Below are 25,257 nucleotides of genomic sequence, written 5' to 3'. Positions count from 1 at the left end.
TGATGATGTAGTTGGCTACATTCTACGACACCGGTGTTAATGAAGCTCTATTATCTTTTAGGAGAGGTTGAGGGTCAGGAAGGAGAACTTGCCTGAGCTTCTCCCTGTATGGCAATAGCTGCCATGCATGCGGATCGTTGGGGGTCACTTTAGAAAAGTATTCTCCAAGCCGCTTATCTCTGTCAGATACACCCAGCAATGTAGAAACCTTATCATTGATAAGAGCTCATACCATTTTACTAGATTATAAAAGCCGAATCCCAAGCTTGTGAGTCATAAGCACATCGTCTGAAAATGTCACTATTGAAGGATAGCTTAGAAATCCAGAAGAGGCTTAGGAGAGTTCAGCCTGAGGCTCTGGAAGCTCTTTTAATGAATCCAAGAGGAGCTTTCGGAAAAGGTATCATTCATGAGCAGCACACCGTGATAGATGGAGCCGAGTGGATGGAGCTGTACATCAAGCTTTGAAGACTGCCATAACCAGTGACGGGGTCCCGTATTCTCGTTAGCGTGGTCTCAATCTTCGTATAATAGGCAAACCTACAGCTCCATTTCAAAACAGAGCCTATGCCGCTTAATGGATGCCCCTCTAAACTATGCCTCATCGGTTTTCGTGTTCAGTGGCAGACGAAGGTCCTAGAAATTCCTTCTATAAAGAACCAGCTACAAATTGGCAGTCGGAGTGGCGAGTTTGAACCCTTACTTGCGTAGCACTGTATTGATTCGATCTTTCGAACACAGCCGCAACGATACTTGTCTGGTTCTAGTGACGCATTCAGCCCCCAGAGGGATTATCATAATTGTGCAAGCTCTGAGGGACATAGCAATCAATTAATCAGACAAAAGCTGAGTATGAGCTGACTGTCCAAGGAGTTAGACCTGGAAGGAGTAGTTCGGTGGGATGTGACCTACTCTTAATTGTTTTACCATAGTTGATGGAAAGATGAGCCTAGGACCTGAAGGATGAGGACGTGCCCATACACGTTTCCGACCAAGTATATCGGGACTCTATTGTCCCTTTCGACGTTAGCTGTGCTGAGGTGCCATGCCGTACTGTCTGTTTTGATAGCTGTGGAGTACCTTTCAGAGAAGACTAGGAGACATTGCTATTTGAGTCTTGGTATGTAGCTGGATGATAAATAGTAGAAGCAGGAGAACGAAAGGAATGGGTGGGGATAGAGAATACATGTAGGGCCTTGGGGAAGAGGAATTGAATGTCATAGGGTAGACCATGCACTGCCAATGGTGACAAGCTGACGCGTATAGGTCATTCAATGTATGCATTGAATGTCAATCTTTATTCTCAAGTGATAAAGCTGGGCTCTAAGGGAAGTAGAATGATCATATCGAATAATATTGATTTAATAATTAACAAAATCCAACATAACGTGGGATTTCAACTACACAGCCAGTCGAAAGCTGCTTGAACTATGTCACAGGAAAACAGTACACTCCAACTCTGCCCAGGCCCTAACACAAAACCAAATACAAGACAATCAAATCATACAAACCCACGCTGAGTACAATTTAAGTATATCCCAGGGCAAAAACATGGACCATCAATTCATCATCATCAGTCTTAAACCCCGTAACTTCATACACCGTATACCGTAAAAGCCTGAAACGTTCCCCTTCAGTAATTATCAGCGGGCATTTCCACCGGTTCAGGCCTACGAGCTGTATTCTCTAACTCCGATATCCCAGCCATCACCCGGCCACTCTTGTCTATTGGCGGTTCATACCCCAGAATAGAGATCTCTATTGCTTCAAGTTTCTTTCGCCGAAGACGTCGAGCAATCAAGATCCCTGCAAGAACCCCAACCGTGACGGCTAGGGAAATGCCCAGGCCCTAGGGCAACTTTTGCGCCGGTGCTAAGGCAGTCTGGTCCTGCGCGCGAAGCATCTGCCTTGGTGTGAAGTGCCTGGAATACCCGTGGGGGTCGCTGTATGAGCTGGAGCAGCCGAGCTGGACGTAAAAGGACCACTGAGTTTGAACTAGCGGGTGCTGGCCGTGGACACAAGCTTCACACCGGGGTAGATGTTCAGGTAGAAGACGTTGGACTCGGCTAGGTTCTTTTTAGTTGAGATTATCCAGAGGAAGTATGAGAGACCGGAGACATTTTCTACGGGTGTGGTTAGAAGGTTGATGCATGCCTTTTCTTTCTATTTTTCTCTCTCTTTTATGTACTGTACATGTGACATAAGTCAGGTAATAATGATATGGCTACTTACTGAGTATAAATTCAGCCTCCTCCCTCGTCGGTCTTCTTTGGTGAATAGCGATAGAGATGAAGTCAGTTAGTGTACCCTTCCATATGATGTTCAACTATTGTCTCGGTTCGTACCAAGAGTTGTATTCGTAGGCGTTGTTTCTTCCCGGTGACGGTGGGACAAGAAAGTAGAACTGGGACTTGACAGGCAGTGCAAGAAGGAGCAGGAATAGTGCGCTTGATCGCCAGAGAGACTGGAGGCCCATGGCCGTCACGCTAGTTAGGTTGAACCTGAATTAGGGTTTCTGGCTGAGGTGAGACACGAGGCACCATGTATAGACAATGGCGTTGAATAAAATCCGCAGCACGGAAGATTTGAAGCATGATATTTGTTACGTTCATGTTGGCAGACAGGATGAGTCTTCAGAGTAAAAGAAGTGAAGGATAACCCTAAGTTGAACAAAGAATGACAGACAGAACATCAGGACACAACAACGATCCACCAACGATATTCTAGCAAAATAAGAGGTCAAATACCGGCGACGATCGATTTTCAGTGAATAAGAAAAGAATGGAGCCGTGGACTGTCTAACGTCTTGGCAGGGCCACCAGGGTCTCAGTCGACTGGAGACGCTAAACCACGATGTCTCATTCGTCATACTAAATTAAGAACGTTAGTGCTTAACCTCATTTTTCCCTGTCAAATGGCTTATCTATTTAAATAATCCAATACATTCGTCCTACTTTTCCTTCCCATTGACGCGAATAAAGAAAAATAAAACACACAATCCCTGCTATGCTTCTATAATGACCCGTTTTAAGTGTTCGGGTCGCTTCCTCGGCGCCACAGCCATCCTGCTATCGATCAGCGTAATTCTGATCGTCTTCGTCAATCCCCCACACACCCGAATTCTCCACAGTTCGTTTCCTCAAACCACTCCAAAGCACAATTCGTCAACCTTAACCCTGGATGACGTCCGCTGCACCGGCTCCCACGACACCTCTCACATCCAGGTCGTGGTCAAAACCGGCACAAACATCATCTACGACAAGCTGCCCACCCAACTGCTCACAGCCCTGCGCTGCATCCAGGACCCGCTTATATTCGCCGACTCAGAGCAAGACATCGGGCCCTACCATGTGCATGATGTTCTCGCCAACGTCAACGAGACACTAAAAATCACGCACCCGGACTTCGCGTACTACCGCACAATCCGGGAATACGAGTCCGCAGGCCGCGACATCCGGCTGCTCCGGGATTCTTCTCGACAGGCCGCCTGGGACCTGGACAAGTACAAATTCATCCACATGTTGGTGCAGACCTGGGAGCGACGTCCGGGCTACGATTGGTACGTCTTCGTCGAGGCCGACACGTACCTGTTCTGGGGGAACCTGGTGCAATGGCTGGAGCGGATGGACCCGGGCCAGCCGCTGTATCTGGGGTCCGCGGCGACGTTTAATGGCGAGAAATTCGCGCACGGGGGCAGCGGAGTAATCTTGTCGCGGGCGGCTATGGCGCGAGTCCTGGATGGGGATCCCGATCTGGCGGCGCGGTATGATGAGCGTATGCACGAGGAGATTTACGGGGATTATGTGCTCATGAAAGCGTTGAAGGAGAAGGGTATCCCGCTGAGCGATAAGTGGCCCATGATGCAGGGTGAGAAGCAGAATACGTTGCCTTTTGGGCCGGGGCCGGACTCGGGAGTCAGACATGGGTGCCAGCCGTTGATTACCATGCATAGTGTGACCCCGATGGATGTGAATGCGATGTGGAATTATGAACAGCGGCGGCAGACTCCTGAGGTATGGATTTGTCTCTCTCTCCTTCCGTTTCCTTTTTTTCAAATACGATAGCAATGGTGTTGACTGATGATTGAGCAGGTACCGCTCCTCATAGGCGAGCTGTATGACTATTTCATGGGCCGGGCTCTCCCCTCAGAACGCAACGACTGGTATAACCTCTCCGACGACTTGATGTTCCGTGCGCCCGGTGTCGAAGGGACGAGACAGAAGTCTCCTCTGGAACTAACCCCTGTTGAGGAGCTGGCGTATAGCTCCTTTGAACTATGCCGGAAAGCGTGTAAGGAGCATCCAAAATGCTTCCAGTACTCATATCACGACCAGACCTGTGGGTTTTCCTTCTCCTATCGGTTGGGATACCGGAAAGACCCGGAGGGCGACGATGGACCATATAAGTCCGGGTGGTTGCTAGATAGGATTGAGAAGGATCGGGAAGACCACACCTGCCGCGCACCGGAATGGCTATAAATGAAGCAAGCAACTATGGACCCGAGTATCACTTGCATTAAAATCAACTATTAGCGACATCCAACAAACACCACGGATGGATCCGATGATCGGCTCAAAGTGACCACTAGAGGTGCGCCGACAAGGAAACAACTATAACTTACAAATGCCGATGCCAGGCAGGCGTGTCAAACTGGCCAACAGTGGGCCACAGCCAGCAAGAACAGGCGCCCCTTTTTCGGCTCAGTGGGACCTAAAACAATGCCAGAATGGCAAGGAGGTCTTTTTTATACTATAGGAAATCCAAAAGTGTATATAGCTGTAAATAGTGCATCTCAAGCGACGTTTCTTCTACCGTTACGTCCTGATTGTAACGTCTCATGACTTCCTTGACTCTCGTAACTACCACTATCAGTAATATAATAGTTTATTGTTCGCTGACATGCAACGTCGGTTTGTCTCGCCGAATGGACATATTCTCCCTAACAAGGAATATCTTTTTCTGGAGGATATCGTTTCCTTCGATTGAGCCCCAGCCGGCGTGTCTCGGCGCCTTCGCCCTCTTCTGTTAAGACCCTGTGAAAAAACTATCTCATAGATGCATCCTTCCTCGTGCTGGTCTCAGCGAACCAATTTTAGCCTAGCCAAAGGGTACAGGATGAGTGGTAATAGGAATTCTATTCCATAGGAATAAGAGAAGATGTCTTTTAATATTTCCCGGCACATCAGTAGTGTAGAGCCTACAGGTGTCGTCCTAATTACCTATATGTAAAGTATAGATACAGGAGTATGGAGTGAAACGTCGTGCTTCCTGCGTAGTAAAGGAAAGGATGGGTATCCGCTAAAGAGAACCTCTCTTCAACTACCAGTCGAATATAAGTAAGAGGCGTAAATAATGCCATACATTCGAGTGCCTTTCTAGGGGTGCTTATTTGGGAAGTTGATTCCTCCATTTTCTCTATGTCGTTGTCCATCTTTGGTAGATGTAGTATGAGCAGCTCCGATGGGTGTAATTCTAAAATATAGTCGCAAGTGCCACAAAAGAAACATAGGGGAAATTATGAGGTACCTCTGGTAGATATCTTGTTTTCCTTGGATGCTAATAATAATACTGAAAGTCCCTTGTGTGTGGGCAATAGAGGAGAGGTGGAAGCCTTTTTTTTAAAGGTAAACCAAGTATAATAAACAGAAACTAGATTTACAGGGAGACTATAAATACTTTATTGGCCTGTCTTGGTGTCGGGCCGAGGGCATTTTTGCCCCTGGTTCGCTGTTATGTGCGGGGATTAGCCGGCAAGTACAGTACTTATTCTTCCTGGCTATATACGACGATGAAGTTTACCACAACCACCACAATGATAGAGGCTTTCAACCACAAAGACCATTAGATCAGGTTACCTGTTAGTATAGTATGGGCCTATTTATTACGGCAATGTTGAATTGCATATATATTAACAATGCAGCCGGAGAAGACTTACATATCTCTTCTCAAGAGTAGCAAATACTATATACTGGATCGACGTATGACATCACGGGAGTCAACAATGAGTCAGCAATTCTGCTCAGGCAGAATTCTCCCGACATGGTCTTGGGAGATTACTGGCCAATATACACTGTATATGAAGGTTATTTTGTTGAGCCTCCCTTCTAGAGTGCATCTATAGGCAACATGGAACCCTTACCTTACTCCTTTCCCTTGATCTCCCAGCTGTGCAGCCTCTTGCAGAACCCAGACTTCCCCACACAACTTTCGTCCGCGATTCAAGCATCAGGACGAAGTCCCAGAGATGATTTAGGTCCCACAAAGGAGGCATCCTGCCAGCATGAGCTGATGAACAGTACATTTTTTCTCCGTATTGAAGCTTCCCTTTGTTCTGGCGCGCCATCTGCACCGCGGGGCAGCTCATTTGTCTTGGTTGGTCTTGCGGAGCCAACATTCGAGAGTGTCTAACGATACCGATCGCTGACTGGTTAGGGTTGCGTTGACCTAAACGACGGGCGTGTCATCCCTTCGCACCAGTTGACTCCGGCTGCCTCAAATATGATAGTAGGCACCTCGCTCTGTATATGATTTGTTTATTCATATATTCATTTTTCTTTATTCAGGACGATAAGCGGGATACCACAGTCGCTCCGGATCCAATCATAGACGACCATGACTCACGTTCCCCAAAGCGAAGGAAGACCGTCAGTGGTCTTCGCCTGGCTGTGTCTAATCAACCAGTCGCCATTACAGGGAGCGAGTCCCAAGGTGGTGACCATGCTGCAACAGATCCAAATGGCACAGTTGGCGATTCTCAAAAGGCATCCGTTCGTCAGGTTCACAGTGACACGAGGTTTCCGCAACGCAAAAACCCAAGCCGAGATACTTCTGCTCCAGTCTTAGAACCTACTTCAACCGACAAACTTATCGCAGGGATCTGGAGACAGGTGTTTTCGCCAGTCCAATTGAGTCGATTCCATTCTGTATGGCGTCCCCTGAAGACATGATTGTCTCGGCTAACAATCCTAGACTATAGAGCCCGGTATAGACATCCGCACTGGCGTTAGTGGGGAGGTATGTGTTGTTGTATCTCTGGATTATATAAGAAGCACTTCTATTCAATCCTTCTCCGTGGCCATCATAAATCTAGCAGGACTAGCAATACTAATTATCACCAGGTGTTCCGAGCAGTCAATACCTTGTGCTTAAAGTATTATAACCAATGTCAATCCTCACGCGCGCTGGAGATGATAGTGCAAGCATATTGGATCGAGTGTTACGAGGCTCGTATTACCGTCCTTCGCTTAGAGAACCCTAGCCTGTCGGCTATGGAAGTCCGAATGATGGGCTTGAAGGAGGCATGCACAGTTCTTAATTGGAAAGAAAAAGATCTGCGCAACCGAATGTAGGCCACCCACTCATCTCGCACGATTAACATCCGCATTAACTCGATCCAGTGCTATTTGGCGCGGCTATAAGGAAATCAAAGATGCTGGCGGCTGGGCGAGCCTGATATTCGCTAGCGCCGGTGTATACCGATTCTGCAAATACCGTACTGGATTTGGAGAGGGCTTCTCCACGCGCCTTCGGCATATACGATCTAGCTTGGAGGTCGCAGCTGATACACTGCATCCGGGCTGGAGGGACCTTCTTCAAGTAATTGGACTAAGAGAAACACGACAGTACCACGGCCACCCACACGAATGGGTAACGGTAACTGGAAGACCAGCAGTCCCCTTATCTGCAACGTATGAGCATACCCAGCTGCCGAATGGCTTCCACTATCGCTTTATTGATGATTGTGTGCTTGATACTTCTGCTTTTGGCACAGCGGATCCTCGGCGGGTGCCGGAATTGGATCCAGATGTTTGCTTCGTGTGCAAAGAGAGACAATCCGATGAAATCGAGAAGAATCAATGCTCATGTTTTCCAACGTTGTTTGGAGGCGTGCGAAGCCCAGTCCCAGTGCAATTATTCCACACAACAAGCGGCAAGAACAATGGGGTCATAGCTCGCGGTGTAAGTCGTTCTCAGCTCAACCATGTCAACCGTTACCTTAACTAACAATAAATAGAACTTCGACCGGGGTATTGCCATCGGTGAATTCAAAGGTCTCATTACTAAAGGCATTGAGGGTGTAGATGTAATGTTAGGCGGTACTCGCACAAGAACTTACCAGATCTTTCAGGGGCAGATGGGCAACTTCACCCGGTTCATCAACCACTCCTGCCGGCCAAACAGTCAGTTTCAGCGATTCTACTGGCGAGGTAAAGAACGCATCATTGTCGTATCTCGAGGGGTTACGGCAGGGAGTGAAATCACCGTTGACTATTCAGATCATTATTGGAAACAATTGAACAAGATGTGTCTTTGTGGGGAGCCCTGTTGTCGGTTCCGAGAACTTAAATAACGATATTTGAAATTACAATGCTTGTCTAGACGCTCATTATGGATAGAAATGTATCTTGGTAATAATCTGGATTGTCTGTTGTGAAACATGAACGAGGTCACATGGTAGGTTACATAGGGATCCCGTTGTCAGATGATGAGCGGTCACATGTTGCGAGATATATCATCCTTAGAGTATGGTTTTCTTGTCTTTTTCTTTTACCTATTGGACAGTAGCGTCGATGATCAAGCCATTCTTTGATTCGTAACGAGCTGTGAAGACCGACCTCACTCGTGGGGGGTTGTGCATCAATTGCTTCTGTGGGCAATGAGATCTATCATTGACTTCAACAAGACCTTCAAAACAGAGCGTTAATGGGTTTCCTACTCCAGGTGAACCCACTTGTAATACCAGTTCTATTGTGTAGTAGTAGCTCGTAACTACGGGTAGTACAGCTCCCTAAGAGTGTAGTCACAAATGTGCATGAATTGTCCCGGGAAGCAAAGTACACAGTATATCCCCAGCAAGTATGTAGAATGATTGGATTATATAATATGAGTACAGCGACTAATCAACAGATCAGAGCAGAGAAGCATGTTCTAGGTGGAGTTGAAGAGGCACCGCTTGTCGCAGCCACTAGAAATGGCACGTTTGTCACAAGCATCAATGTCAATCCCGATGGATACCGGTCCGACCAGTCTAGGAACCCGCGTACAGATGGACTGTCATACTACAGCCACATGGAAGGCTTAGTTCCAGGACGCTACGGATGGATACATAGAAATAGCCTAGATCGGCACCTCTGAACAAGTATCGGTACCTCGCTCCCGGGTCGCATCACTATTGACTAAGCCCCTGTCACCATGCAGCAAGCAGTCTCCATGATTGGAGAGATCATTGGCATCGCCACCCGAGCAGCCCATCTCTTTTAGGACGGTCATCTTGCTGCCTAGTGGGAGTGGAGTCGGGAAACTCAACTCTGTATGGAGGAAGCAAGCAGTGCGCGATCCAGCGAAGGCATGTTTTAGAGATAAGCTTAATTAGACGTCGTCCATGTATCTATTTGATGTCTCCAGATATCAGCAACCTTCAAAATTGGATACCCACGAAACGGAGTAGTCGGATATCCTGCAGAAACTAGGAGAAATTCAATATCAATGAATGTTAACCCTAAATCAGATCACGTGGCTTGTCAGAAAGCACCAAAAGGGAAATTGACAAGTGAACAGTGCATCAGATAAGTCAAAAGAGGGTTAAATCAGCTTAAGTGGATTAGTTTTGGAGTCCGTTCGGAGTCGGACACATGAATCCTTGCAGGGGATAGCCCTGGGGAAGCCGGGCCACGCCCTAGCGCTTACAAACGGTTTTTATAAATGACGTGGCCGTTCAGTTTACGAGCAAGGTCCTTTGTCTGGGCCGACAATCCATTCTCCATTTAGTAACTAAAACGAAGCTGCGGCCAGAAAAATGTGCACGCGATCATCCAGCAGGCGCGCTAGAACGGTAATTGATATCACGATCGTCTGAGCACAGGACAATTGACGTGTTACTGCCATTCAATCCTTCCAGCGTGGAGGACATGATACAGAAAGAAATTCTCTCCCCTTTTGGAGGGAAGCAAAAGTCTCTGACGTCCTATCAATTTGTCAATGATCGAGAGGAGTCTAAAATTACGTCAGCGGATTTACGGCTTTAGCCAAGAGGGAACTCGGATGTTCGGATTCCTAGTCCGAGACCGGGAAGAATTGCCTGATCCGGGCGCTCCCGCTCCGTCAGAGCCGCCAAGATGGAGATTGATTAGAAATAATATCCATAGAAGTACTAACTAATGACAAGTGGTGAAAGTGGGAACAACACGAAAAAGAAAAAAATAAAAAAGTACAATTTCTGATTAACTAAAGTGGAATACGAGCAGTTCTGTGCGAGTGAGCAATTTCTGATTTCCGACCCGGAGTATCCCTATAAGGCAATGATTGTTAGTAAGAAGAGCGCTCGTGCCGTGGTACTACGAACATAACCCATATTATGTAGAGCACTAGATGTACTAGTCGGAAAATCAAGCATTGGTCGCCAAGAGCTACTGCAGTATGATGATAGATCAGCTCATCTCGGTGGACAAATGGGTCTTTCGTGCACAGCGTCTATACTGGAGCTCTTGGCAGTCGCAGGGAGCAAATGAGCTTGGGATACTGCTTCGGTGAACCTGCATCACGGTCCTTTTCCAATTAGCAAATATGGTTCGGCTTTTCATGGATAAGGGTCACTAATTTATAACAATCGCTAACCAGAGCAATTCCCTCTGGCGATCAAGAGGGGAAGAAGAGGTCTGTGATGTGGCCTGCAGACTCTAGGATTCTTTGACTCATCGCCGGCCCATCGTCGCCAGGCTGGGGGCCACGATCCTGTGAGGAGTTCCAACGAGGAGCGAGGTGTGGGCAACCCATGAGCTACTACCCTCCGTATCTCAGGAACTTCCGGGTCGCCTGCCGCTCCCTGCCGCGCTTCCTTTCTCGACCTACCTCATCCGACGGTTCCGATGCCTTCCAGATCTGGTGATGGTAATCCACAGTGGCCATCACTAACTATCCGTGGCAGGTCATATGGCGAATCAATATTATGAGGATCCCCCCGACCTCGCCGTTGGAGGGAAAAAAAATCCTCGAGATGCTTATAAATTGCCCTAGCCCCGCTCTTTTCCCTTCTTTTTCGTTCGAAGGTCCTATTTGGCATGGATTATTTGACAGCAGTGTAGCTATCCTTAGTCACTTCAGCCTTTTCCTGACCTATTTGATTTTGTTTTTGTCCTTCCCTCCTCCCTGTCGTTCGATCTCTTTCACCGCGCCCCTTCCATATAGATACTATGACGGAAACTCAAACGGTCTTGGCATCACGGCAGTCCGGGCGGAGCTCTGAGAGCTCACTCGATGCTATTGCGACCGAGAAACAAAATTTGGCCCTGCATAGCGTGCCATCGACTCGGCCTGACTTGCATAACTCAGCATCTCCTAAGCGGTGGAAAACCTTTTGGACCGCTTTCCGGTATCTGCAACATCTAACCCCAAAGCAGGTTGATGACTTCATGGCATCATATGTCATCTATAACCTTGACTGGTCCAATGAGAAACAGATGGTTGTTGAATTAGGTCCCAATTATCAAGAAAAAGTTGGCGATTGCCTCAAGGCGTACTATGGGGTGCTTAATCATCTCTGCGCGCTGGGCGACGTCGAGAAGATGTATATTCCACCTTTCATGAGCAAGAAAGCGACGGTCCTGGAAAACCAATTGCTGTATGAAGAGTCGATTGCCGAACACATTGACCTCAAGGCGGGAGATAAAGTATTAGATCTGGGATGCGGCCGTGGTCGCGTCGCTGCGCATATGACCCAGTACGCGGGCGCATATGTGACTGGGTTAAACATCGACCCAAATCAGATCGCCCAAGCTCGTTCCTACAACGAGAAGCTCGGTTTCAAGGACAACAGCTTTGTCGTCCAGGATTTCAACAGTCTCCCCCTCCCATTTGAAGACGAAAGCTTCGATGCGTTCTACCAGATCCAGGCTCTTAGTCTGTGCAAGGATCTGCCCGCCCTTTTTCGCGAGATCTTCCGTGTCGTCAAGCCGGGCGCAAAGATCTCGCTACTCGACTGGGTCAGCCTGCCAGACTATGATCCCTCGAATCCAGAGCATGTCCAGCTCATGCGCCGTGTCAAGCCGCTCATCGGAGCCGTGGGCACACCTACTCCTAAGTCACTAGAGAAGGCACTCACGGATGCAGGATTCACGGTAACTCGCTCAGACAACGCTAGTGTCGGCGGATTGCAGGCCCCGTTGATCGCAAAGGTTGACTTCTACTTCCGATCCATGCGACAGATGATTTTGGGCCTGGTCAAGACTCACGTGCTCCCCAAACATTTCAAGACATTGATCAACCGTCTTTGTCTAGACGGAGAAGCGTTCGTCAAGATGGACTCTATGCGACTAGTGACCACGAGTTATCGTATCATTGCACAGAAGCCCCTCAAATGAGTCCCCGTCGCTTAAGGACAGGACAATGGAGACGAGTTTTGTGGGTTCCTGAAACGGAAAAGATTGAAGCGGGAAAACGCCTCACTATTCCCGCTCGAAGAGAACTAACGATCAGCCACCACAATCTCTTGGCGAGCTCCGTTGCGCAGCGAACATGGACGAATCTCTTCCAACTTTATGAACTGGTATGGCAGTTTAGCCACACGTCCGCTGGCGGAATGTTGTCGTCACCAATACTCGATAGCACAAATTTTCTATATGCTGATCTGGACAGCATCTGATCGAAACTAGAATCTCCGTGACTGCACCCCCAATGTCTTCTCTCCAAGGAACTGTCCCCGTGCCAAGAAAGGTGAGTAGCTTATGTCCCACTTCACCTACAGTGCGTGAGACTGTACTGTCTTCCGAAATCCTCTGACATGGCTATAAGATAATATTTGACCTATTGTATACCCCCTGCCCTAATTCTTCGGTCTTCTGGACCTTTTCCTTTTCATGAGAACATGGCTTGGCGTATCAATACCCTGTCCGTTCCATACTCTCGGCGTTCCTCCGGTTGTATCCCTCGGTTTTTTTCACGGTCACTGAGTGGCCCATAGATCTATTTATCTAAGGTTTGCCTTGATTCTGCTACTGCTAAGGTTCAGCTGGTGTTCGTTGTTACTTTGCATCTGACTTTTTATCTGGCCTTCTTTCGGATACCCAGTTAGAAAGGGGAATCCCATTGCTATTAGAAGTATATAGATCAGTAATGATACATCTATTCAAAAAATACTTTCAAACGGTTCACCGTTCAGTCTATCAATTTAACACAGTGATCGAACTGAAGTCGTCGGGTAATCAGATGGACAAGTGTTCTTACAGAATTATTGGAGAAAAATAGAAAAAGGAGAAAAGGGGAAGGGTATGAATCAAGAGACAGAAAGAGAAAACAAAGCGTGAAATGGCATCAAAGCATATTAAAGGAGGCCAAGAGGCTTCCACATGACGGAGATTCCAGAAATAGTATAGGGTAAATAAAAATCGGATAATGATTTGTCCGATCAGACTGCTTAGGACCCTAGTAGTAAGGGCTGGTGCTTAAGACGGTACTACCAGATCTTGGGAATCTCCACCGACAGAGGTTACACTAGTTAGAGCTTTGAAATCTGAGGGTTCCAACAAATACAAGATATGTACTATCGAAATCAGCAAGATGTTCTCGAACAACGCGCCGCAGTTTCCACAAGATGAGCACAGATACTCCTCCCTAAATACCTCTTTCCAAAGGACCACTCCTAGCGTGGCCCCCCACTGGATCCACCGGAGCTTTCAATGGCAGCCATCCATTTGGGCACGTTGTTGCGGATCTCCCGCCAATGGGCTGGCTGTGCGAGAGTCCCTCAAATCTTATCGGTGCCCTGATGCCGGTTCCCATGGAGGGACAAAGTTCATATTTAAAATGCCACCTCAAACAACAGCTAGGTGACCATTGCCACAATGGTTCCTGAAATCTGAACTTTGCCGACATTGGGAATAATGATGTCGAGCTCTCACACTTGCCCCTGCATGTCGATCAACCCTCGGGGATCCGCAAGATCACCAGCTCATCAAGTCCAATTCGAGTTCCACAGCGAAAGCTCACAGTCGTCAATACCGCTTTGGTATTATTAAGACTCTTCAGACCTTAGTCGTGTTGCCATGAGCCGCCCGCAAACCTTTTTTGATGTGGAGGATTGGCCTCTCCCACCTGCCCGACGAGAGAGTACCATTTCGTCTTCAACCCAGTCCTCCTCGTCCGCTAGTTTCGTGTCATCATCTTTCTTTCCCAATCCTCCCCACAGCCCGGCGACCTCATCTCCAGGGAGATCGCGGCAAGCGTCATGCCAATCTATGTATGATGAGGTAGCCCGACTATCACTTAACTCTGCTGTCACAATGTATGTGGACTACAGCTCTGCTATGGGCCCCTGATATGGGATATCTAACCCACCATCAGTTCCTTCGTTCGAAGTACCAAGCTCTTCAGGCTCCAATACACATATATCGATATTCGCAAAGATGCCACAGGAAGACTGAAGGCCTTGGAGCTGGGCGGCGCTGTTGGCCAGCAAAGTCCCTTTTTGCATACCTGTGAGTGGCGTGATCCCAACTACTGTACAAGCACATTACGCTGATTGGGGATTCCTGTGCTGAAGTCAATACATCGAAAATCCCCGTCCCGCATCTAGAACACCCCAAATTACCGAACGAGCCCTCGTTAAGAATCTCTTTCATGGAGGAACAAACCGTCCAGACCGCCCATACCGTTTTTACGTCACAATTATCCTATACATTTGAAGATTGGCACGGTAGGATCAGCCAAATCTAATCAATAAATTCCTACTAATGCGTGTGGACTATCAGATTGTGTCCAGTTTCAGGAGCTGATCCTAGCTGCAAAACTTATTTTTATTGCTGGAATTGCAGAAGCCAAGTCAAAAGGGCGAGGGGAAGAATGCATCAGCCAGAATCTACGGATACTGCGCGGCTACAATGGCAGACAAGTGCTGCTATTTTTCGCCAATTCGCAACGAAAAGAGCTAAAACGCTATGTCTCTGTTCCTGGTGGGTGGCAGACAGACCAGGAGAAAATGGCCTAGGCGCTGACGGGTTTAGTGAATTGCATTGAAAGTGTCAAGCCGCCGAAAAAGGCCGGGCGACCGGTTGTGCTACATCTTCTACCAAATTTTGATCACCTTACTCAGATGAAAACTCTCCAGATCCATTTCTTAGACGACGGAGGTATGTCTACTTCTGGTACTCACACCGAAATTTAGGATGCTGATAGTTCATCCAGATAGTCGATCCTTCTGTCAATTTCTGGCAGACTACGTGAAATAGGCCGTATTCTTCCCTAATCCTCCTATCTCTCTCTTTTTTTCTCCTTAATTCCCGAGCGATAATACTGCATGTTGCTGCATTAGAGGTTCATGTCTGCAGTCTTCTTGGTTCCCGCATGATGACCTTGGAATACGGTCCCGCGGATTCTTTCGGATATAATACTTGGTTCCCTCTTACTTTGAATAATATACCCTGTACAGTTAAATGGATACCATCATAAGTTCTGAAAGCACGTGGCGCACGCACTGGCTTCGATGAAAGGGGGAATGTAATAGCGAGAAGGAAAGCCCAATCACCGATAGAACCTGCGAGTCAAATCATCCATCACACGTATCACACGCGTCCGGTGTCTCACATAGATGTCCTAGTGGCAGCTCGTGGAAATTGCTTGCATGGCGAATATGAGGCGCTGATCACGATCCATGTCACGATGCTCGTGATCGGTGGGCCGCAGGAGAAACGATGGGGGGCACGTGGGAAAAGAATTGGCCCTTGCTTCATGTCCAGACGGAAGCTAATGCGGCACGTTGAGCTATCCGCTACCTTGAAGCCAATCGCCGGACTGACGCTTAGTGGGCCCCCAACTTTATTTTGCGACCCCCACTGGGCAACCCCTCGAGGTACCAGGTAAGTAACGTAACAGTACCTTACTACCTAGATTGTAAGGTCCGGCAATTTACCACCTAACCATGCCACCCTCATTCCTAATGCTCTTCCATTCTTCTTCCACATTCCTTTGTCCTATTCCCACGTTGTCGAGTCGCATCTGCATGATCATAAGTTCACGATCAGCATCCATGTCATGATGCGACATATATGTTCCCTTTAAGGCATCCGTGTTACATGAGCCGTAGATCTGAGAGAGATAACGGCCAATTGTGACAGACGTCAAGATGGCAAAGTTCCGCTCGAGGCTATATAAAACCGATCGAGCTCGGGATTTTGAACATGAACAGGTGCATACAGTCTTCATGATGTTGGCAATTTTTGTCTTCTGAAACTGACGTCTTATCGTCGTTCTAGGACCGCCATGTTCGCATGCGGCAGGTCTACGAAACTATCGATCGACAGGGCTATCAATGGATTGTCGTATTTGTGGCCGGGGTGGGCTTTTTCCTCGATGGGTATACAGTCAGTGTGACGATAAGCCACCGAGTGCATGCTACATCGATTCAGTACTGATTTGTCCTCCTTCATGCAGCTATTTGCAAGCAACATGGCTTTCCCGATGCTATCCTACGTCTACTGGAAAGATGAAATATCTTCTATGAATCTCACAAATATTAATATCGCTACGTTAGCTGGTACAATGTTAGGACAGGTATTGTTTGGATTTTTGGCAGACAAATATGGGCGGAAGAAGATGTATGGTCTAGAGCTGATGCTCTTGATTACCTCAACCTTAGGGGTGGTCATGGCCTCAAACGGCGTACACGGTAGTATGAGTGTGTATGCATGGCTGGTTTGGTGGAGGATTGTCGTCGGCATCGGCGTCGGTGCTGATTATCCACTGAGTGCCGTTATTACATCTGAGTAGGTGAAGTTTTGCCCTGTCTAGTGCGATCAGTATCTTACGGACTGGCGAATAGATTTGCACCCACGAAGCATCGCGCACGAATGATGGCGTCGGTTTTTTTCATGCAGCCACTAGGTCAGATCACGGGCAATATAGTGTCACTTGTTGTGGTCGCCGTCAGCAAGCGTCAAGGGCACGGGGATCTCACCCGCACCCTTGATACCATGTGGAGATGGGTTATTGGAATTGGAGTAGTTCCTGGCGCGGTCGCAACGGTGTTCCGTTTCATTATCCCAGAAAGTCCGCGGTTCATGCTCGAGGTCGAGGACGATCCCGTACAGGCAGAATTCGACGCAACCAACCTCTTCAACGAACCGCCTAGCACTCCGTCTATAGAGACAGGAAGTTGGAACCACCTTCCCCTCCCAGCGATTTCTATGATGAGTCAATGTTACTCCGAACGATCACCCTCACAGACAGAAATTCTTCAGCCCGCGACCCTCAACTCACACTGGCATCTGACTCGGAAGGATATTACACAGTATTTTTGGACGGAAGGAAACTGGCGCACCCTCGCTGCCACCTCCCTCGCCTGGCTTTTGCTCGACTTTGGCTTCTACGGAATCGGCCTCTCGAACCCACAATTCCTTGCCAAGACATGGGGTTCCCTCAAACTACATGGCCCAGCACCTGTCTGGCAAACGAATGATACTCCCGGTGCCGATGTTTACAAGATGTTCCTGGATAGTTCTGTCCACGCCCTTGTCATCCTCAATAGTGGTAGTTTCCTCGGGGGTTTACTCTTGATTCTCGTTATCCACCGCCTTGACCGCGTTGCACTTCAGAAATACGGGTTTTTGGCGTTGGCAGCCCTCTTTATCGCGCTAGGAACTATGTTTCTGACCGTCCACAAAGAGGGTGCGGTAGCCGTGGCCCTGTACATCATCGGTCAGGCCTTCTTCAACTTCGGTACGGGCCACTTTCTGAAATAAAGGGGAAATGAACACTAATTTAGAGGATACTTCAGGCCCAAACGCAACAACCTATATAATTCCTGCCGAGATCTTTCCCACGCGATACCGTGCCACATGTCACGGAATCAGTGCGGGCGCTGGCAAACTTGGCTCGATTCTCGTCCAAATCTTCTCTGCACACTTCAACTTCGGCTCGGGTCTCGGCAATGAGCCCATCATTCGCCACGGCTGGGTTCTGATTGTCTTCAGCGTATGCATGATGCTAGGCGCAGTGGTCACCCATTTCTGGATCCCGCCAGTGCAGCGACAGGACGGCAAGGGGAAATTCTGGGGTGGAAAGACGGAGACCTTGGAGACCTTGGCGCTGGGAAGGATGGGATGGAAGAGTCGGTATGCGGTCAAACCGAGGGAAAGAGAAAGGGTGATATCCCCGAGCTTTTCACCCGGTGGGTTTGGCTTATAGTGAGGTATTGTTCTTGTATATATATATATATGTAGGGAGGGGTATATAATAGGCACAAACTACAAACAAATAGATTTGCCAAGAGGAAGACTAAGAAGCAAATAGTTCGTTGGTACGGCACATCTAAAATGATGAAAAAAACAAGTGCATCATCCGTGAATCGAACACGGGCCTCATCGATGGCAACGATGAATTCTACCACTAGACCAATGATGCTACTAGATGCAGAGCTGTGTCCAATAAACGTTTATAGTACAGATCGAGTTTAATGAAGATCTGCCTGCTACAAGAATTGCTTAGGTTGATATATGAACCCAAAACACGGGGAACTTTTGTCTTGGCCTCAAAAATCTAATTTCTAAGGAGAATATCTCTTAAGTGTTCTTACTAGACATCTCAGGAAGTCAAACTTCACAGATAGACAACCTGGCTTCTTTAGATGGTTGCAATATATATTCCTTTTCAGCATGATCTTCACTCTGTTTGTTTCTTTTGTCAGTCTATCAGTTGGTACCTGTCGATGTTAATACACCTGGCATGCTTCCTACATCGCGGAGGCACTTTTGCTAAACCCCAATCACATCCAGCAAGTCCACCGTAAGCGAATCGCAGAATACGTTAAGGAATGGCTCTGTAGACCCAGGCTACTCAAGAGAGCTTTATACCAGATCTGCTTAGTGAGCGAAAGTGTCCTGGGCCGCTCATTGGAAAGGTCATCGGTTGATCCGATCAAGGTGTTGGGGTTTGTACGAATACTAGACTCTATACATGATTCAAAACATCTCTTCACATTGATAACTTGTAGCATCCTTGACATCGCCACCCCTGTACACCGAAACAAGCGTATAAGGACATAATCCTCTCCTTCGCCCATCGGCAGCCAGAGCATCACCGGTCTCAGGAGCAATACGATTTTCGACCCAGTCCACCATTTGCCCCAACGGACCGATAGGAACAGGCCCTGCCCCACCACGACAATGATAAACCCCTGGGGCTTCGAAAAAGCGATAGAAGTCACGCACAGATGGATCCTTCTCTTCTACCAGCTTATAGTATTGCTCCGTGCCTTAGGGAAAATCAGCTGGTCCGATAGCCCGTGCCAAGTGATCATTTTTCCGCCGGCCTGTTCGAAAGCCGACAGGTCTGGGTCATCTGTACCTATCACTTTGTTGTAGGTATCCTTTGAACGTGTAAATATCTCCTCAAGGGCTTTGTGGTCTAACGTGGTGAAGTCAAAAGACGGGTCTTGCAAGACAATTTGACTGATCCAATCAGCGGAGATAGCAAACGGCACACCGGTACAGTTTAACGACGTCGAGTATATATTGCGAGTAAGGCTCGACTCCCCCATTGATAAGGGCGTGCCCTTGCCCAGGTACTTTTAACCACCAGAGGATTATTCCGGGTGATCTCTACCCCGACTCTGCTGCAATTGAGCCGAGTTCCTACCAAAGTACGCGGATCGAAACCACACAAATCCGGCGCAGAAATCACCCCATCCACGACCCCGTCAATATCATCGCACGCCCTAATTGTAGCAGCAGTAATAGCATCCAAGTCACAAGCCGGAGGAAAAGCCTGAAGCTGAGCCATGACAAACTGCGGCCAGAACTCCGCGACCAGGAAACCAGGCCAATTGATCGCCGGCGCGGCGGCCATGATCCCATTGTAGGCGGTTGGGTATCGCTGCGCTAGCATCAGACCCTGCCTGCCACCCGTGGAGCACCCACTCCGGTATGAGTACTGCGGAGCCCGGCCGTAGAAGCTGGCAGCGATCTGTTTGCCGATGGTCGCGGCGTCGCCAAGAGCAACATAGGCGAAATCCTCCAGTAACGCGGTGTTTACGTTCCCCGATGCATCTAAGGACCGTGATTTGGAGCTCCAGCGGTTCAGATCGTGGTCGCCGTCTGTGGCTATGACCGTGTAGTTCTGGGCCACGGCCGCCGCGAGTACGGGATCTTCGGATCTCATGGCGTATCCGACTCCGCCGGAGCCTTGCAGTCGGTTGTTCCAGTTACGGAAGGGCAGCCAGACTGTAGCGTGGACGGCATCGTCCTTCTCAGGGTGGGCGTACGTGACCGTCACATTGCAGAAATCCAGCGTCGAGTCGCTCCCCTGGAATTCAACACCGGGGCGGCCGAAAGGTCCAGTACCTGCCCCCCAGGTATAGAAGAATAGGGAATAATATCCGACGAGCAATTCCCGACCTGAGCGACAGTAGCCGCGAAAAATTCCGTCACAGTAGCCATGGAAACCATAGACTATACCCTATCGTGAAACATTGCGAGCACTAGCCAGACAACCGCAGACAATAACATCATGCACCCCCTTTCCTTCCATCGAACCTACTTATAGTGGGTATAGGTCTTCGGAAATATAGCCCCCCGGATCTCAGGTTTGCTGGAAGTCCTTAAAACTCAAACCAAACTCGTCACGTAGGGCCAAGACCAACCGGCCACCTGATAGGGCGAATGGTACAGTGATGATATTAGAGGGAAGAGAAAGCCCCAGAACGTGATATGATTTTGATATAGGATGTCAAGTGGTAGACTCGGAGATGCCGAGAGATGTAGGGGTGGCATGGGATGGATTCTTATCCGGTCTTAGTAAATCTGTGCATAGGAAGGGACTGTTAATCGCATAAATAAGTGAGACTTGAGATAGATCTGCTCAGGGCGGGGGAATCCCAGTTAGCCGTGTGTTGCTAGATGGGGTTATTGGTGCCCGAGACCGAGGTTCTACATCCATGGTAGGGTATGGACATAACCTTTCTGCGCCTTGTAGAAATGAGGCAGTTCCGTAGATCTCTGGTAGAAGCCTGGTCGATCTTCTAGAAACTGTAAATCTACGACTTCAACTCTCCAATATAGCTGTCATGCCGCTGCACTTTTAGGGCCCTGGAGGGGTTGGGGTCGGCTTATCTAAGCCCTACAGCAATACCCTACTAGGAGTACCAGTACCAGGTGAAAATTAGCTACAGCCTTCTATCTTTTAATAAACGCCAAAATACCATACCTAATCACCTTCTATCATTCAGTCTGTAGAGCGTGTGCACTACTACTGAATAAGTTGATCATAAAGTGCGCGATTCGAGTCCGTGAGGAAGCAATATCTGGTTTTCGATTTTGGAGTTTTGCCCGTCGGAGTTGATGCCGATGCCGGTGTACGTCCGATGCAACTGGGTCAGCTGAGGAACTATTCTTCCATTCTGCATGAGACGGGGCTCCAGAATGGTACGTCGGAGCCTACTTATACTACTTTTAGTAATCGAAGATCTGCGCTAGTGGCAGGACAACTCAATGGTGCAGATTTGCTGAGGGGTAAGGTGGGGAGCTAGATTGAAATCGAGCCATTCTTTTTTCCCCACAGCTTGAAAATGGTGATTGAGGAAGACTGAGTTGGGAATGAGAGTTTTAAATAATATCACGCGGTTTTTGTCGGTACTTCATTATTCATATGGAACTATAGTGTAGTAGAATGCTAACTAACCCAAAGACAGCCACAGCTTCTAGGTACCTCGTAGTAAGTACTACTACCACTACTATCAGTTAGTACTAGTAATAGATAGTAGTAGCTCCTTGTGCATAAAGTGGGGTATAAAGAGCCCAGACCCCATGCTCTCTCTCTCTTCCCTTTTACCCCGCTCCAGCTTTCCTTAATACCCCCACCATCTCTTTCTTCTCTTCCTTCAAATCGACCAGATCAGAGAACTACATGATGGCTGTCCCTTCGAAAGACAGAATCGAGCCCGACTCCTTCAACGTCCCAGTGGGCCAGTTCCCCGCAACCGCCACATCAACTGGTATTGACGCCGACACCATTGCATCCAATGTTATACGATCACTGAACACAGCCTTGGGGCTGAACCGATCTCAGGAGATCTCAAAACTGTTCCTGGAAGATGGCTACTGGCGAGACCATCTCGTTCTAACCTGGGAATTCCGTACCATCAAGGGCCAAGAGAACATCTCTAACTTCCTCAAGGAGAACCCCCGTTCTCTACAAATAGAGATCGATCGGTCGTCCGCTTTCCGCGCTCCTTCTATCTTTCCAATCGATAGTTTTGGAGATGTCACTGGAATCCAGTTCTTCATTGAAGTCACCAATGATGTAGGAAGCGGAAAAGGTGTAGTACGACTGGCTGAGAAGGACGGCGAGTGGAAGATTTTCACGTTCTTCACATCCCTGCTTGAGCTCAAGGGTAGTGAGGAGAAGATCAATCATCGCCGACCTGTGGGAGTATCACATGGTGAGCATCATGATAGGAGGAATTGGCAGGATAGACGAACCGCGGATTTCGACTTTGTGGGGAAGACCCCGACAGTCCTGATAGTTGGTATGCACACCGTCTTTCCGTACTTTCCTCCTTTCTTTCAGTAAATAAACTAACTTTCCCAGGTGCTGGCCAAGCTGGACTGACAATTGCTGCCCGCCTGAAAATGCTCGACATCGATACTCTGATCATTGATGAGGAAGATCGCATCGGAGACAACTGGCGTAGACGGTATCACCAGCTTGTGTTGCACGACCCCGTGTGGTTTGATCATATGCCCTATCTCCAGTTCCCAGCAAACTGGCCTATTTTCACGCCAAAGGACAAGCTCGCAGAGTTCTTCGAGTGCTATGCTAAGCTGCTCGAACTGAACGTGTGGACTAAGACCAAGCTCCACTCGACATCCTGGAGCGACGCGAACAGCGTGTGGACCGTTGAGCTCCAACGGCAGAAGGAGGATGGTACGGTCGAGACTCGTACCTTCAATCCCCGCCATGTCATCCAGGCGACCGGCCACTCGGGTAAGAAGAATCTGCCCAATTTCAAGGGGGTTGAGACTTTCCAAGGGAAACGTATCTGCCACAGCTCCGAGTTCCCCGGCGCGGATCCCAAGAGCAAAGGCAAGAAGGCAGTTGTGGTTGGCTCCTGTAACTCAGGTCATGACATTGCACATGACTATTTCGAAAAGGGGTATGATGTGACGATGGTCCAACGTAGTTCGACCTGCGTCGTTTCCTCCGAGGCCATCACTAAGATCGGACTGAAGGGCTTATACGAGGAGACCGCCCTTCCGGTTGACGATGCAGACTTGTGCCTCTGGAGCATTCCCACTGAGATTTTCAAGGCGCAACAGAAGAAAGTCACAGCGGTTCAGAACCAGCATGACAAGGAAATCCTAGACGGGCTGGAGAAGGCTGGCTTTAAGGTGGACCAGGGACCGGATGATGGGGGTCTTTTGATCAAGTACCTCCAGCGTGGTGGCGGTTACTACATCGATGTCGGAGCCAGTAAGCTCATCGCCGACGGCAAGATTAAGGTCAAACAGGGACAAGAGATCGCCGAGGTCACTCCGCAGGGATTGCTCTTTGCCGACGGCTCCCAGCTAGAAGCGGATGAGATCATCTTTGCAACAGGCTACCAGAACATGAGGACACAGGCACGTATCATATTCGGAGACGAGGTAGCGGATCGCATTCAGAGCGTCTGGGGATATAACGAGGAGGGCGAAATGCGCACAATGTGGCAGCGCAGTGGGCACCCCGGTTTCTGGTTTATGGGTGGTAATCTGGCGCTGTGTCGGTACTATTCGAAACTGCTGGCTTTACAGATTAAGGGCATGGAACTGGGTCTTAATCACTGAACATAACTTGCCGGGGGTATCAAGCTTCCTATTCATTCTTAAGATGGCTAGAATTAAATCAGAATGAAACATACAAATGAGCATACAACCTTTTTCACACATATTGATTCACCCAACCCTCCTGCGCCGCCACACAAACTCCCATCGTTAACAGGCAAGTGTACAGCGCCGCATCCTCGTCAACATCTCCATGCCCTCGTAATGCCGAAGACAAATATTCCCTCTGCGCCCGATTCCACCCACCAACCTTGAACCCCTTCCTCGTCAATGTCGCCAACCACGGCCGCCGCAACCCCGACTGTGTTGTATCCGCAATACTCAACACAAACCGATCCCCCTTCATCTCACTCCCGGACTCAGCCGACGACGGCCTCGACCTCGACGACCTCTTCTCCCACTCCACAACCCTCACCACTTCCCCCTCCCCATCCGTCCTCAACTTCCTCACTGAAAACCGATATCCCCTCTCCGCCTTACTAACCTCCCAACCGCCCCCAAAGGGAAACCACACCCCCCCACTCAACCCTTTCTTCTTCGTCTCCTCCCGAACAGGCATATATATTGCCCCCACGATCGTCCCCGCACTCTGCCCCGGTAGATGCGTATACTCTTCGCTCTGCACGATATACATGTCTCGAGCGGTGAGTTTGCGGGGCCCGCCCGCGAGCGTCTTGCCGAAGCAGGAGGGTTGGTAGACTTCGAGGATTGGGGTGGGTCGGCGAGAGGTGGGTGTTAGTTGTTGGATTTGGAGGCTGAGGTGGGAGGTTAAGCGGAGGGTGTGTTTTGGTGGTGGGGGGTGGGCGAGAGGGAATGTTTGTATTTGAGTTATGGATTTGAATTGCGTTGGGGTTGCTGGAGGGGTTGTTGTTGTTGTTGTACTATCTTTCGTCAGTATATTTGTTGTATAGGATGGGGGTTTTATACTAGTATACTATACTAGTAGAGGGAGGGAAGGTGTGGAGTATGTTATACCTTTGTGTACTGTCTGTGTCGCTACTCATTGTTTTCCTTGGGTATATGGGGTATCAATTGAGGTTTGTTTATTTTTTGAAGGTCCTGTAGCGTAGTGTAGTGTATAGAATGAAGGATTTCTGGAAAGTTTGATATATCTACGTCTATATAGCTAGCTAGGATGTCATGTTTTCCTTTATAATCTTCAAAAACAGGGCTCGTATTCGTATATTCCGGCCCGCAGCGCCCGAGGCTCACTTGATTCGTTCGACGGGAATCCTGTCTGCCTAGCAAGCCCGACTAAACCTTTCAAGCTTAAGTGATTCCGGGTCTTTATTCTCTTGGCACCCTTTTTCATCTCCACTGGGCTGACTCTGCGTCGGGAGTGGGTTTTGCCAAGAGCCAACGACCAGAATACTCTTTTTGGCATGGTTCGCGGATACGAAAGAGAACACGACGCACAAAACATATTCTAGAAGCGGTAAGAGTGGAGTTGGCGCTT

At 48.6% G+C, this 25,257-nt stretch overlaps 10 protein-coding genes and 1 non-coding gene across 11 annotated transcripts; 7 read left to right on the top strand and 4 right to left on the bottom strand.

Annotated features, from left to right (window-relative positions):
* Positions 1–1,369: 1,369 nt before the first annotated feature.
* Positions 1,370–2,814, top strand: BDW43DRAFT_258561 (uncharacterized protein). The gene has a single exon (XM_032039990.1). The coding sequence runs from the start codon at positions 2,147–2,149 to the stop codon at positions 2,300–2,302; it is 156 nt and encodes a 51-aa protein (XP_031906426.1). The 5' UTR covers positions 1,370–2,146; the 3' UTR covers positions 2,303–2,814.
* A 147-nt stretch (positions 2,815–2,961) lies between these two features.
* BDW43DRAFT_258559 (uncharacterized protein) lies at positions 2,962–4,808 on the top strand. Its single transcript, XM_032039989.1, has 2 exons — positions 2,962–4,013; positions 4,092–4,808. Exons 1-2 carry the CDS (start codon positions 3,018–3,020, stop codon positions 4,476–4,478), a joined length of 1,383 nt encoding a protein of 460 aa, XP_031906425.1. The 5' UTR covers positions 2,962–3,017; the 3' UTR covers positions 4,479–4,808.
* BDW43DRAFT_258558 (uncharacterized protein) lies at positions 4,807–5,625 on the bottom strand. The gene has a single exon (XM_032039988.1). The coding sequence runs from the start codon at positions 5,429–5,431 to the stop codon at positions 5,216–5,218; it is 216 nt and encodes a 71-aa protein (XP_031906424.1). The 5' UTR covers positions 5,432–5,625; the 3' UTR covers positions 4,807–5,215.
* A 501-nt stretch (positions 5,626–6,126) lies between these two features.
* BDW43DRAFT_305359 (SET domain-containing protein) lies at positions 6,127–8,350 on the top strand (the record flags this gene model as incomplete). The annotated part of the gene is made up of 7 exons (XM_032045784.1): positions 6,127–6,372; positions 6,433–6,504; positions 6,564–6,923; positions 6,970–7,014; positions 7,119–7,345; positions 7,398–7,959; positions 8,015–8,350. The coding sequence occupies 7 exons, from the start codon at positions 6,127–6,129 to the stop codon at positions 8,348–8,350; spliced, it is 1,848 nt and encodes a 615-aa protein (XP_031906423.1).
* A 2,839-nt stretch (positions 8,351–11,189) lies between these two features.
* Positions 11,190–12,356, top strand: BDW43DRAFT_295974 (class I SAM-dependent methyltransferase; the record flags this gene model as incomplete). The annotated part of the gene is made up of 1 exon (XM_032044144.1): positions 11,190–12,356. The coding sequence occupies one exon, from the start codon at positions 11,190–11,192 to the stop codon at positions 12,354–12,356; it is 1,167 nt and encodes a 388-aa protein (XP_031906422.1).
* Positions 12,357–13,930: 1,574 nt separating this feature from the next.
* BDW43DRAFT_8030 (uncharacterized protein) lies at positions 13,931–15,394 on the top strand. The gene is made up of 6 exons (XM_032050534.1): positions 13,931–14,275; positions 14,335–14,468; positions 14,534–14,686; positions 14,742–14,942; positions 14,994–15,119; positions 15,175–15,394. Exons 1-6 carry the CDS (start codon positions 14,037–14,039, stop codon positions 15,216–15,218), a joined length of 897 nt encoding a protein of 298 aa, XP_031906421.1. The 5' UTR covers positions 13,931–14,036; the 3' UTR covers positions 15,219–15,394.
* A 505-nt stretch (positions 15,395–15,899) lies between these two features.
* On the top strand, positions 15,900–18,337 carry BDW43DRAFT_258531 (phosphate transporter). Its single transcript, XM_032039987.1, has 5 exons — positions 15,900–16,174; positions 16,242–16,349; positions 16,420–16,751; positions 16,808–17,703; positions 17,762–18,337. Exons 1-5 carry the CDS (start codon positions 16,112–16,114, stop codon positions 18,169–18,171), a joined length of 1,809 nt encoding a protein of 602 aa, XP_031906420.1. The 5' UTR covers positions 15,900–16,111; the 3' UTR covers positions 18,172–18,337.
* Positions 18,317–18,387, bottom strand: BDW43DRAFT_t1. Its single transcript has one exon. It is a non-coding gene; the product is annotated as a tRNA-Gly (tRNA).
* A 557-nt stretch (positions 18,388–18,944) lies between these two features.
* BDW43DRAFT_317721 (putative feruloyl esterase) lies at positions 18,945–20,977 on the bottom strand (the record flags this gene model as incomplete). The annotated part of the gene is made up of 4 exons (XM_032048574.1): positions 20,301–20,977; positions 19,558–20,226; positions 19,330–19,513; positions 18,945–19,237 (listed from the first exon to the last, which is right to left on the bottom strand). Exons 1-4 carry the CDS (start codon positions 20,427–20,429, stop codon positions 18,945–18,947), a joined length of 1,275 nt encoding a protein of 424 aa, XP_031906419.1. The 5' UTR covers positions 20,430–20,977.
* Positions 20,978–21,724: 747 nt separating this feature from the next.
* BDW43DRAFT_7989 (flavin-containing monooxygenase) lies at positions 21,725–24,535 on the top strand. Its single transcript, XM_032050531.1, has 3 exons — positions 21,725–22,507; positions 22,570–24,002; positions 24,472–24,535. The coding sequence occupies exons 1-2, from the start codon at positions 21,886–21,888 to the stop codon at positions 23,802–23,804; spliced, it is 1,857 nt and encodes a 618-aa protein (XP_031906417.1). The 5' UTR covers positions 21,725–21,885; the 3' UTR covers positions 23,805–24,002; positions 24,472–24,535.
* Positions 23,795–24,269, bottom strand: BDW43DRAFT_258522 (uncharacterized protein). The gene has a single exon (XM_032039986.1). The coding sequence runs from the start codon at positions 24,145–24,147 to the stop codon at positions 23,899–23,901; it is 249 nt and encodes an 82-aa protein (XP_031906418.1). The 5' UTR covers positions 24,148–24,269; the 3' UTR covers positions 23,795–23,898.
* Positions 24,536–25,257: the final 722 nt, after the last annotated feature.

This window comes from Aspergillus alliaceus (assembly GCF_009176365.1).
Source record: "Aspergillus alliaceus strain CBS 536.65 unplaced genomic scaffold BDW43scaffold_1, whole genome shotgun sequence".
Lineage (NCBI taxonomy): Eukaryota > Fungi > Ascomycota > Eurotiomycetes > Eurotiales > Aspergillaceae > Aspergillus > Aspergillus alliaceus.
The sequence above is the reverse complement of the archived record's forward strand: the minus strand, read 5'-3'. Positions and strand labels throughout refer to the sequence as shown.